Raw genomic sequence first — 12,500 nt, 5'->3', positions numbered from 1 at the left:
TACTGAGAAAATTCCCGGGTGTATTTGTGTTGCAGCTATATATTGGAAAATGATGCTCTCTAGCTGCTGATTTAGATCAGTATATATCTTGCCTAAGTCCCTCTACTTAAAATCTTAAGTATTTTCCACTTCCACTTATTTAAGGATACCTATATTATATTATGAAATGGATATTTGATACTGCTTATTTTCTTATCTAGAAAAGGAGAAAAAGTCCACTCAAGGAGGATTCACATATTATATTAGGAAATGAGTAGAAAGGTACAGAACTATTTTTGATACCTTGATTTGTAGTTGTTAAGAGAGAGGGAGCAAAGTGCTCCAGTTATATCAGACATGGATTACTATTTGGTTCAAAGGCCAGCAACCTTCATTGCCTATAGACTATTTCAAAGACTTATCTATCATTTCTTGACCCTCACTGAATTATCCACATGAAAAGTTGTATGAGGAATAAAGGTAAACATTGCATTTCATGTTGCCATCATTAAGTGTAATGGAACTAATATTTTTACCTTTTTTTATCAATATTAAAATTATTGATTACATTTTGCTTCCACAGTAAGTCTATATACTCAATGAATGCAATAGGAATGACAGAAATTAGGAACATGAGTATATAGAATATGGTTTTATATTGTGATTAATGTGCACTTACATTTTGGAGTGTTTATAGACAGCTTTCATCGACACTGTTGCTGACCTTTGGTTTACACATGCACACACACACACACTCATGCTCACTCACACACACACACATGCACACTTTCACACCGCATGATTTAGAGAATATAGATTATGTGCCATGATCTGAAAACTGGTTAAGAAAGGAAAGAATTAGTTAGGTGTTCATGGGTAAGGCTTTTTAGAAGAACTTATGTATCTCTGGAGAATCTCTTTTTTTTCAATAATTCTAGTAATAGGATGTTTGTCTGAGTATATTTGAAAGTATTAACAGAAATCTTTGATGTTGGGCGATTTTGCTACCGAGTAAGACGTGTGATCTGAAAAAGATTATTACTACTTTAGGTTACTTTTTTATTTATTATTTTTATACCTTTTTGTTTCACTCTTCTTTTACTCTACATTATCCTTCCTTTATTTATTTATTTATTGTTTACTAACCTTATATTGGACATGATGAGAGCAGTGACAGGACACATCAGCAATTTTTCTTGTTTTTCCCTAAGAATGGAAACTATAAAATAGTTCTGTGTTTCCGAGAGAATTATTTCAGTTTAGTGTTGAAATGTAGTGGTTGTAGAGTTTAAGGTGTATAGTATCACACAGCAGAGAATGAAATAGTTCTTCATTTAGATATTGTTACGTACATTTTATGCTTTAGTCCAGCAATAACACTATTAAAATGTACATTTTTATAGACCACACCCTCTGTGGGAAGCAAGACAGAATCCCCTTTGCACAAGTTACATAACAGTGTTTGTGTGATCTACGTGTTCGGGGGTGACACGGAAAAGTATGTTTTTTTGTATTTTGTTTTCAGGGTCAGTATGATGGGTTTATGTATCCATTTTTTCAAAAGGACATGACTTTTTTTTATTATATGAATGAGAGGAGAGGAAATGTTGGTCAGGTCATACTGTTTTGTTTACTTTTGTGATTTGCAAGAGTAAGTTGCAGGATATATACACTGATTAAATAAGATATTGACTTTTGGTCAACTAGAATGGACTTTAAAGTTAGGATTCTTTTAATTAGTATTAACTTCTGTAAGTTACTGATATTGTAATATTAGATGTTCTGGCTATTTGTAGAGCAATTCTGGTAAACCATATCTATCCTTGTCTGGCTGTCTCCTTGTAAATACAGTGGAAATGACTCTCTTATCCTAAAAAAAACCCATTCACAGATATGATATGACTGGCATTAAAGTAGATCGCAGATGCTAGAGTAGATGGTTATAATGTGTGTAATACAGTGAAATTAGGTAAATAAAGCTAGTGTTCATAATTTGTATGTCCTACACTAGCTGTTTTATGGCTCAGTATACCATACTCAGCAGAGAGTATTCATGTTCCAAGGATGCGATCTGTGGAAGGGTCAAAAGGATTATATTGCAGTATAAGGAATGCAGAGCTTAAGGGAAGTTGTTTACTATAACTATTTTCTTGTGAACTACTGACAGTTCAAAATAGCATTTTAACTTTGCAGTTGAATATTTATTTTTACACACATGCATGTGCACACACAAAAGCACACACACACACACACATTCACACTTTCACACTTACACTCACACTTACACTTACATTTATACTCACACTAAACACTCACACTAAACACTCACAATCATACTTCCATTTTACACTCATACTCACACACACACACACACACACACACACACACACACACACACACACACACACACACACACACACACACACACACACACACACACACACACACACACACACACACACACACACACACACACACACACACACACACACACACACACACACACACACACACACACACACACACACACACACACACACACACACACACACACACACACACACACACACACACATATACACACACACACACACACACACACACACACACATATTTTTTGTATCAAAAAGATGCTTGATTTTCTCATAGTCCATTGTCCAATTTTGCTATGAATGTTTTTTGTGTATGAAATGAATGAATAAAACAAATTTGGGTTACATCATTTATGTTGTGAGGTCAAGATAGATACAGAATTTTGCACTTTGTGTGTGTGTGTTGCAATATTAGTTATGCTGTTTTCATGTTCTATGTTTGGTTTTGGTATGAATTAATAATGATGAAATAACTCATTTCTGTTGGCACAGTAATGAATGTGAGGGGGTGAGTATCAGAATTCATTTGAATTCTTCTGATATATGTGTTTATAACCTTCACAGAGTCATTGTTTTTTTTTCCATCACTATCGAGCAAGACTAATATTGATGACAATGAACATAATTGCAACAGCATTTACATGCTCTTGCTCATACGTCTATCCCCAACACAACTGGTACGCCGTAGCTACAACTACTGTGCATCAGCACTTATAACTACATTACAACTGTAACTGCTCTTTAGTTGCCATGCATCTTTAGCTACTGTACAACTAAAACTATACAACTACAACTACCATACAACTGTAATTTTTCTCAGAAAACATTTTACAAAGACTTTGAATGCATTAAAGGTATATTGTATTAAATAACCTTAGTTGAAATTTCATCCATGTAAAAAGTGAATGAAGAGATTGCAAAAATTGAGCAAGGATCAGCAGATTCATCTGAATGTCGTCAAAACTTCGTAGCCATGACCTCCGTGTAGGTGTAAATGATTGTAGAAATTTGAAATAGAACATTGGTAAACGGATATAGAGTGACAAGTCATTAGGAAGGACGTTCTCCTACCATTGTCTAGCTGTCATCATGGCAGATAGTTCTCAAGAATCAATCCTTTAACTTTTTTTTTTTCTTTGTCAGAATTTTGGTGTGAAAGCTGATCTTTGTCCAAGACGGATTTTGTATCTGTAAAAAAGATTGGACGCATACTTGACAGGAACTTCAGTTTTGCTTTCATGATGAAGTACAAAAGCAATTTCAGTTAAGTTAATGGTCAGTGGGAATTGCAGTGATAGATGTCCATGGATGAATTTTTAACATGAAGACAATTGAATGATGAGTAAGCTTTCAGTGTTCTTAGGTCACCTTTTTTCTCTCTTGTTTTTTCTTTCTCTTCTCTTTCTTTTCCCTGACAGTATATTAAAGAACTACACAATAGGCTATTTGATTTTTTAGTGTAGCTTCTATAGCTGTCTTTACACTACAGTTTTTGCAGGGACAGTTTCAGGAAGTCTTCAACTACCGAGACATATATTCTAAATCAAACTAAGTGTCTCCTTTGTAGTGGCTGTAGTATTTACATTTGTTTCAGTAATATAAGGCAGATTAATATATTAGATAATGCAACTGTTAATGTAAAATGCAAGCTACTTAAAATTATTTTGTTTGATTAACATTTTGTAAATTTATTTTACATCAATTAGCAGTTTTAAGGGTAGCGTTTCATCAGTTGGCTTACCTCTGTTATATATGGGATGGCAGCTCCATATACACTCCAAAGAAAGTTGAATAGCTTTTGTCTTATTAAAAAGCTGTTTATTAGTGTTCCGTGCAAACTTGTTCACTTCACCCACAAACTGCTCAAGTTGATATTCTTGCACCTACCCTACATGCGCAGTAAATGGACAGCACAGAATGCAAAATAAGCTCTGCATTTTAAGATGTATATTGCAGATTTATACTAAACATTTTTGGATATATATTGCAGTTGATTGGTTAATGGTATCAAGACTTACTTTAAAGAATTAAATGTAGTGTTTGCTCTTTTCATAAAACATTTTATATGTTTATATACACACATAATGTATTTCAAATGATATGGTAATAAATGTTTTGTCTTTCATTTTGTGAATACTTGTATATGTATTCTTTTTATGTATCAAAGGTTCCCTCTAGTTGCAAAAGGTCACATAGCAGTTCTCTTGCATTATATATATACTATAGGCTCTTTGTAGTTAATGACCTTAGATATTAGTGTAGCTGAAAGTTTTAAAAGGGAATCAAGAGGCTTTTTGTCTCTTATATTTGAATATTATGAAATGACTTGATGTTTTCTCCTTTTTTTTCTTGCAGTTTTTTTTTTTTTTTTTTTTTTTTTTTTTTGTATTGCCATGTACCTTATTTGTATATTAGGGCAACAGCGTGGCAATAATTTTAGTATAATTACATTTGGTGGTTATTAGAGAGAACCTTTTTTAACTTTGCAAAGCTTTATTTGAAACTCTAAATGGCATTTCTTTTTGCATTGATACTTTGTCTGATACTTTGGGTTTCACTCCAAGTATCACTATTCCATGTACAGTATTTCTACCTTTTCGGGATATTTTATTCTTGTGTAAACTTTACAAAGTAGAATGTATTCTATGAATGTTATAAGATTAATAAAATTTATTTCTCTTGGCAGATGTTATATCAAAGGTAATATGGTAATAGTGTTTATAATAGTTTATATGATGTTAATGTACTGAAGGACTTACATTGTAATGCTTAAGATTTAAAAATGCTTATAAAATTCCATTTTATACTTTAAGTTGGAGTAGTAAGCAATCCATCTCTGACTCATCTGTTAAGTGCATTGGCCCTAAAGAGTAAAAAGAGAATGAATGTACTCGACAGCAAAACAGTATTTTGGCCTGGGTAGATGCAAGCCACATGGCTCTCTTGTTTCCACACTGCTAACGTGCATTTGCTAAGCAGCTTAAGTCATTTGAGAAGTGATGATGCTGTATCATCATATTCTAGTATCTGTAGTAGTTTTGAAGATGTAAAGATCTTTGTTTAACTATGTCTTAAATATGATTTATTTTACTGTTCTGATAAAGGAAGCATAGATTAAACATAGTCCTCCCTAAGTATTGCTAGTCATTTTGAGTAAACTGAATTGTTTCATATCTTTCCAAAGTTTGTGTATTAATTATAATAAGTGTAACCAATGTTAAAAAATAAAAGTGCATGCTTTTCTAGAGTTTACCTTCACTTTACTTGAAATATTATCTTGGTAACAAGGTTCACTTGTTATGCTCCCCTTCAACATAAGTATATGGCTGGTTTATATTAAATGTTTGTGGTCTATAATCTACGTTTGATTTGAAGTATAGTTTTATCAGACATATTTTATTTTGATTAGTTGCTTACAGATTTCATTGAAATTTCTTGACATTAAATATGTCAGTAAATTTGTCTCGGTTATTTGATATTGCAAATTTCTAGAATACATATGTATCAGTTTTATTACTAATAATACTTTTGGGGAAAGAAAAGACAAAATCATATACCACCAGGGTAAAGGGTTCAACTTAATACATCATGAGATAGAAAGTACATAGTTTTGATGTATGTCATATGATGAGAAAGCATTTTTTTTCAATTGGGCACTAAATCTTTCTCTCTTATGAAATGGAGGCAAACACTTGATGATTCAAGCAGCTGAACGGACGAACAAAATGATAATGGGATGAAGGTTACTTCTATTTGGTAGGGCTAGCATCCCCCCCCCCACCTCCAATTAACCCTCTTTGGACGGGTGGTACACCACGGGTACCGCTCATTCAAAGCCCGTTCGTTGGGTGACGTCATACGGCGTCGTTTATTTAACTGATTTAGTGCTATGCGTTCAAGAGCCCCAGCATTGTAACATGCAAGGCTGGAATGCCCCCCGTCATGAGTGGGTTAAGTCTCCAAGTGACATGTGGTGCTTAAGCCCTTTTTAAGGTACTTTAACTTGTTCTGTAGGATCCAATATTAGTGTAATTTATAAATTGTGTAGATATTCAGAATCAGTCTTAATTCATCTTTTGTTCTCCCAACCCAAAGCTTCCCCCTCAAAATGGGTTGGTCCCCTAAAGCTTATTAATCAAATAAGGGCATGATTAGGTGTTCTGGTTAATCCTTCATGCGGTTTAAAGAGCAGAAAAATTCCATAAAATTGACCCTCAAAAATAACATTGATCCTTTGTGTATGTGTATCACGACATAAATGACGCTGGAGTTGGCCTGACGATCGGTGTCATGACACACAAGATGTTTGGGGATTTTGGATCACTGCTATTTTATTTTGCTAGAGTAAGGAGTGAGTAATGATGACTTTGTTGTCATAATTACTATAATTACTATACTATTAAGCAAACCTAACATCCAAAACCTAGATGGCACCACTTTCTCCTAGCACTAGCAGGAGAGAGAGCCTTGAATGGCATCCATCCATGGTCTCTAGCAAGCACTATCTTTATAGAGCAATGGCACACATGAAGGATGTGCAGGCAGAACGAGAAGAGGAAGTTGACTCAAACTATGCCCAGTGTCTACAATATGCCCGTGCCAGTAGGGATGCCTTTTACTGGGGCACTCACAGGTTTCCTTCCTCTTCATGTTATCTTCATTGTAGGTGGTTATATGTTTTGTATTCATTCATGACAGCACACAAATACGAAAAAATAAGGTTGCTTTTTGTCCTTCCATAAAACCACTTACTTCTGTCACACTGAGAATAAAGAAAATAATGAGCATTATAATATGGATCCTATAATACAATTTTAGTCAACTGCAGCATTGATAGACCTTGTCATATGACACATATAATTCTCAATACAATAAAACACACACAAAAAAACAAAAAGGGCTCTAGTTTTATAATGAGTGACTGAAATAAAAGTGGGCAATGTCAAAATATGTTATGTGAAGCTGCCTTGTTCTGAAATAAAGCCCCTCCTGGAGAATGGGCAAATTCTATGTCCTTTACATATAATCATTTGCAGGATAAATTTTCAGAAAAGTACCTCCTTACTAGATACCACAATATTGGTATCAATGGATTCCTCCCACCTTCTACTGTTGTCATGAAGTTGCAATTCCCCCTGATTCCACCCCTCCTAATACTCCTCCATCTAGGCCCTGATGGTAGGGGAGGTCATGAGGTATATCAGAGAAATGAATAAAATATGAAAAATTTCACATGATATGAGCTACAACTGTACTCTAGATAACAATATGCAATCCCACTATGTGGGGGCTGCTACCCCTACCTGCCTGCCCTAGAGAACGATCATGCCCCACCTGGGTCTCTCACTCTATGGTCATATTTCATAAAATGCCTGTAGTTCCTATGCCTTTTTTATACTGTTCTTTTTTCTTTCTTTTTTAACTAATCATACATAGTTTTTCTTTCTATAAATTATCCTCGCAAATGTATACTTGCCAAAATAAAAACTCCAATGAAAGTTAAGTAGCATGAAGTGTTCTGCAAAGCGGGACTGTAAATTCTCTGAAACCCGCACATGCAAAATTCCTGCTAAAAATCATTGTTTTTCAAGAATTTACCCACTTTGTCCTGGAGTAAATAAGTGAAGGATGTTGCTATTGGAGGGTAGGGGTGGGGTCATTTGTGGCAACTGTCAGTGTGAGTTAATATAGATTAACAGTCTCTTACCCCAGTTTCCCTGATCTATTTCATGTTGTCTCTTGCTATCAGGGTACAGATTGTGGGGTATTGGGCAAGAATCACAGGTAAATTCAACTATATGTGAATAGTAAGGGGTGAGAGGATTCCAGTGATACAAATATTGTGGTGTTTAGTAAGGAAGTGTCATTCTGAAATTTACCACTGGTGTTTTACAAAAATTTTCTTGCCACAAATAACAAAGGTTTGTTTAGCATAAAAATGTTGTTCAGTACTGATTTCAGATTCTACAATTTTCTTAAGCATACTGCCATTTATATAAAATTGTACATTATCAATATGAAAAAACATTTACAAAAAAAATTAAGAAAACCATTTCTTATATAGGGCAGTACCAGAAGGATTTCAATATATTTTTTTTTTACTCATGCATACCAATTGCTACATCTTCATAGCAATAGCCAAGTATAGATACAAGAACAGGATTTTATTTCATCAGAAGCAATTTCAAACATGCTTATACTATTGGAAAGACAAATAAATGTCTTATGAATAGACCAAAAATTGCAACATTCTATCTTTTAATTTTATTCTATGCATATATATATACTTTTTTCTTTCTACCTACACCCTCAGGAGGATTCCCTTGTACAAGAGGCTGTGTAAAAAGTTGGGAAAATAAAGGAAAAAATTCTTAGTCTTCTATTCATTTCATATTCATCACAAGTATAAAACTCAAATGTAGAGGAAAGATGGACAATACACTAATTACATATATTTACACTTAACACAAGTTGACAAAAATAAGGAAAAGAATCTTGCTTCCACACGTGAAACAATGATGACTCGTGAAATGACAAAAATGTGATATTCAACATGGATGTGACCTGCCACAAATGTGTGTTTGGATCTTTCCTCTGAGATGATAATTTTCTAGAGAATCTGTGCTCTAGTCAAATGCCTATTTCTAAATAACTTGATGAATAGAATTATTTTATTACTAAATGAATTAACTTGATATTGCATTCCTTTTACGAAGAAAAAGTAATTGTTTCATGAGTTTACACACACATATTAGTAGTGTTATGCTTAACACATTTCCAAATATAATGAGAAAAAAATTTACATTACCTAGTGTTGTAAACATACTGTGAAAACAGAGAATATAATATTGTACTTGTACTTCTAAGAAGCATTATATTCTATCTTAGAGGAATGGTATAGTGATCAGTGCACTAGTGATGATTTGAATGTATATCTTTAACATTTGCAAATATTTTTATGACTTTTTAATACTTGTGAATATGAATGTAGATGCAGTGCTCCCAGGGATTTCACATGGGGATTTCCTAGGTGAACTTTGAACTATCCTAACACACATCCCATCAGACAGGCATTCCTTTGCTCTTTCTCTCAGGAATACTGAAGATTGAGCATCTTCTCCGGTTAGGAGCAGCTGTTTGGCTGGCAACACTAAACTCTAACACTCAAACTTCTGCTTTTAACTCATTTATTTGAGTTTCTACATCATATATAAAGTCAAATTACTAATATCTGCAAAGTCCTCACATTATACATTTCAGTACTTTGAATCAAAGTGTACATGAAGAATTACTCAGACCATTACTAGAACATGCACATGTGCGCACGCACACACACATACACACACTCTCATGTTCCATAAGCCACTTACACCTAAAACTACAATCTGTATCTGTGCATAAAATATATTTGCATGAGATAATAATAAATATTGGATAGCTCCTTAACCTCTGAGTATATAAAATTATTTGTGACATCCAATCTTTTTTACAATTATACATCAACCCTCCCAATGCAGCTAGTGACTGACTTTTCCTAGCTTTGAAAATTTCAAGCTGGCAAAAGACTTTGTCACACAGCTGTGACATGGCTGTATGAATAGCATACTTTGTGCTCTATCTCCCAACACTACTGGTGAATGGTTCAGTAAATATGGTCATAGGACACTGTGTATCTGAATTTTGCATGTGTATATAATAGTTCCTTTTCTATGTTACCAATAACAACAATAATAATATATCAAAATAAAATGAATTAAAAATAGGAAAAAATAAATGGAATAAAATAAAATAATAACAATCTTAGAAAAATAGGTTACTGCTTATACAGTTTAGTGCTATTGCTTTTATCTCTTTGGTAAATATACCATTATTTTACATTTTTCATATAATTAATGAAACGTAACATTAGGAACTGACTAAAGTTTTTTGTATTTCTGCAGTAATTCTGTCATTTCCTCTTTGAGGCTATCAAGGGACGCAGGTTCCGGAGGAGGTGGTCGATGTCGCTCCTGTGTGCCAGTGTGATTTCCTTTGGCCAACTCGTCCACAACAGTATCAAGGCCATCGACTTTAAACTCATATGATATCTGTAAAAGAAAGAATGACATCAGGAAATTCCTATCGAAGTGCAAACCTTCATACATCCATGAATGGAAATGACTCGGTAAAAGAAGGTGTTGGAGGGGGAGGATGAGGATGAGGAGGATGAGGAGGATGAGGGAGAGGAGGAGCAGGAGGATGAGGATGAGAATGAGTAAGGAGGATGAGGAGAGACAAAGGAGAAGAACCAGAAAAAGAAAGAAGAAAAACAGCAACACTAAAGCTGCCAAAAGTACTTCAGCCCTGACTCTACACATAAGCAGTTGCTACCTCACTAACAACATTTTGTTTATAACTTGTTTCATCATTATCATTTGTACCCTTTTTACCAGTGTTTTAATTTATTCCCATTGCTCCCTTATAACCCTAATGGAATACATTTTCATTGATTTTTTTTGCTTACTATAAAGTACATGTATCTGAGCTGCATAGAGCGTAATCAGTCCATTCCTTTGTCTGCATTATATCAACAACTTCAAATAACATCAGAGCTGGAAATATGGATAGGTTTCCATTCTATTGCTATATACTACCAAAAACTAATCGTAAAAAATTATGTTTTCTGTCCTGAATTGTACTTCTGTACTGATCCTCTAAAACTGATATACCCCCCCAAAAAAAAAAAAAAAAAAAAAAAATTACTTGAACAAAAGGTGACATCATATTCTTTTAGAACCACTCATGACAGGGCAGCTATTTGCTGAATTCCACTCCTGCTTGAAATATGGCAAGTGCCCACAGCCTCCAACTGGGTTAAGTCCCAGAGTAATTTTCAGTAATTAAAAAAAATAAATAAATAAATAAAAGAGAGGTGTATATACAAAAGAAACTGTATATGGCAAAATTTCATAACATGATTAAATACCCTCTGTTGCGTGGGATTGTTTCGGCAACATGATTTGACGTCATCTGTATATATATTTATGTATATATGGGCTGAACGACATCCTAGGTTTATCTCTTTTTATATTTACAAATCAAATTTGATATTTCAATAAAAAAATTACTAAAAGATCACCCTAAATTTTTCTTTTACAAAAATCTAATTCTAAATGTTATCCCAAAACTAACATACTTAAAATCTGAGCTTTGATTGGACTGCCAACATCAAAAGTCTGAAAAAAATATATATATACAGTACTTCCCAAAATAGAAAAATCTAAAAAAAAAAAAAAAAAAGAAGAAAAACATTTGGTTGCCTTCAACAATCAACTTCTACTAACTCTATGCAAAGAATGAGGAAAGTTGGGTCTTTCTCGCTCAATGGCCAAGTGCTGGTTAAAGTTCCTACAGGCCTTCAGGAAATGTGGGCAACCTGGGATCTGGCAGGCATTGCGAACAAGGAGTAGTCTCTCGTCATATCTGAAAAGCAACATCTTTTTATTAGAAAAAAAAATCAGTATAAACATCTCTCACTGACACACACACATAAATATGATAGTGTACAGACAGCTATAGAAGCTACACTAAAAAATCAAATAGCCTATTGTGTAGTTCTTTAATATACTGTCAGGGAAAAGAAAGAGAAGAGAAAGAAAAACCAAGAGAGAAAAAAGGTGACCTAAGAACACTGAAAGCTTACTCATCATTCAATTGTCTTCATGTTAACCCAATACTGCCGGGTGCCGGCCACAGACGGCGATTATGTAATATGATAGCGCGGGTGCCATCATACGCCGTCGATGATATAATTGATTTAGGCCTATGCGTTCGAGAGCCCCGGCATTGAAGCCATAAAAGACGAAACAGCCCGGCGGGAATGGGTTAAAAATTCATCCATGGACATCTGTCACTGCAATTCCCACTGACCATTAACTTAACTGAAATTGCTTTTGTACTTCATCATGAAAGCAAAACTGAAGTTCCTGTCAAGTAAGCGTCCAATCTTTTTTACAGATACAAAGTCCGTCTTGGACAAAGATCAGCTTTCACACCAAAATTCTGACAAAGAAAAAAAAAAAAGTTAAAGGATTGATTCTTGAGAACTATCTGCCATGATGACAGCTAGACAATGGTAGGAGAACGTCCTTCCTAATGACTTGTTACTCT

At 34.2% G+C, this 12,500-nt stretch overlaps 2 protein-coding genes across 3 annotated transcripts in view; one reads left to right on the top strand and one right to left on the bottom strand.

Moving 5' to 3' along the window:
- The window catches only part of Arl6IP1 (ADP-ribosylation factor-like 6 interacting protein 1), a 17,679-nt gene extending 12,087 nt beyond the window's left edge, over nucleotides 1-5,592 (top strand). For both annotated transcript variants that reach the window (XM_043006888.2, XM_043006890.2), the window contains exon 6: nucleotides 1-5,592. This exon is cut by the window's left edge and continues 283 nt beyond it. The gene's annotated coding sequence lies outside the window, so the exon portion shown is untranslated.
- Nucleotides 5,593-8,719: 3,127 nt separating this feature from the next.
- Nucleotides 8,720-12,500, bottom strand: part of LOC122247556 (uncharacterized) — a 14,705-nt gene continuing 10,924 nt past the window's right edge. The window contains exons 9-10 of the mRNA XM_086543708.1: nucleotides 11,675-11,813; nucleotides 8,720-10,438 (exon numbers count right to left, since the gene is read on the bottom strand). Of these exons, the coding sequence (XP_086399834.1) occupies nucleotides 10,268-10,438; nucleotides 11,675-11,813 (310 nt within the window). The 3' untranslated portion in view covers nucleotides 8,720-10,267. The remainder of the gene's footprint in view (nucleotides 10,439-11,674; nucleotides 11,814-12,500) is intronic.

This window comes from Penaeus japonicus, unplaced genomic scaffold, assembly GCF_977035675.1.
Source record: "Penaeus japonicus unplaced genomic scaffold, GWHDUDI00000001_assembly GWHDUDI00000014, whole genome shotgun sequence".
NCBI lineage: Eukaryota > Metazoa > Arthropoda > Malacostraca > Decapoda > Penaeidae > Penaeus > Penaeus japonicus.
The sequence above is the reverse complement of the archived record's forward strand: the minus strand, read 5'-3'. Positions and strand labels throughout refer to the sequence as shown.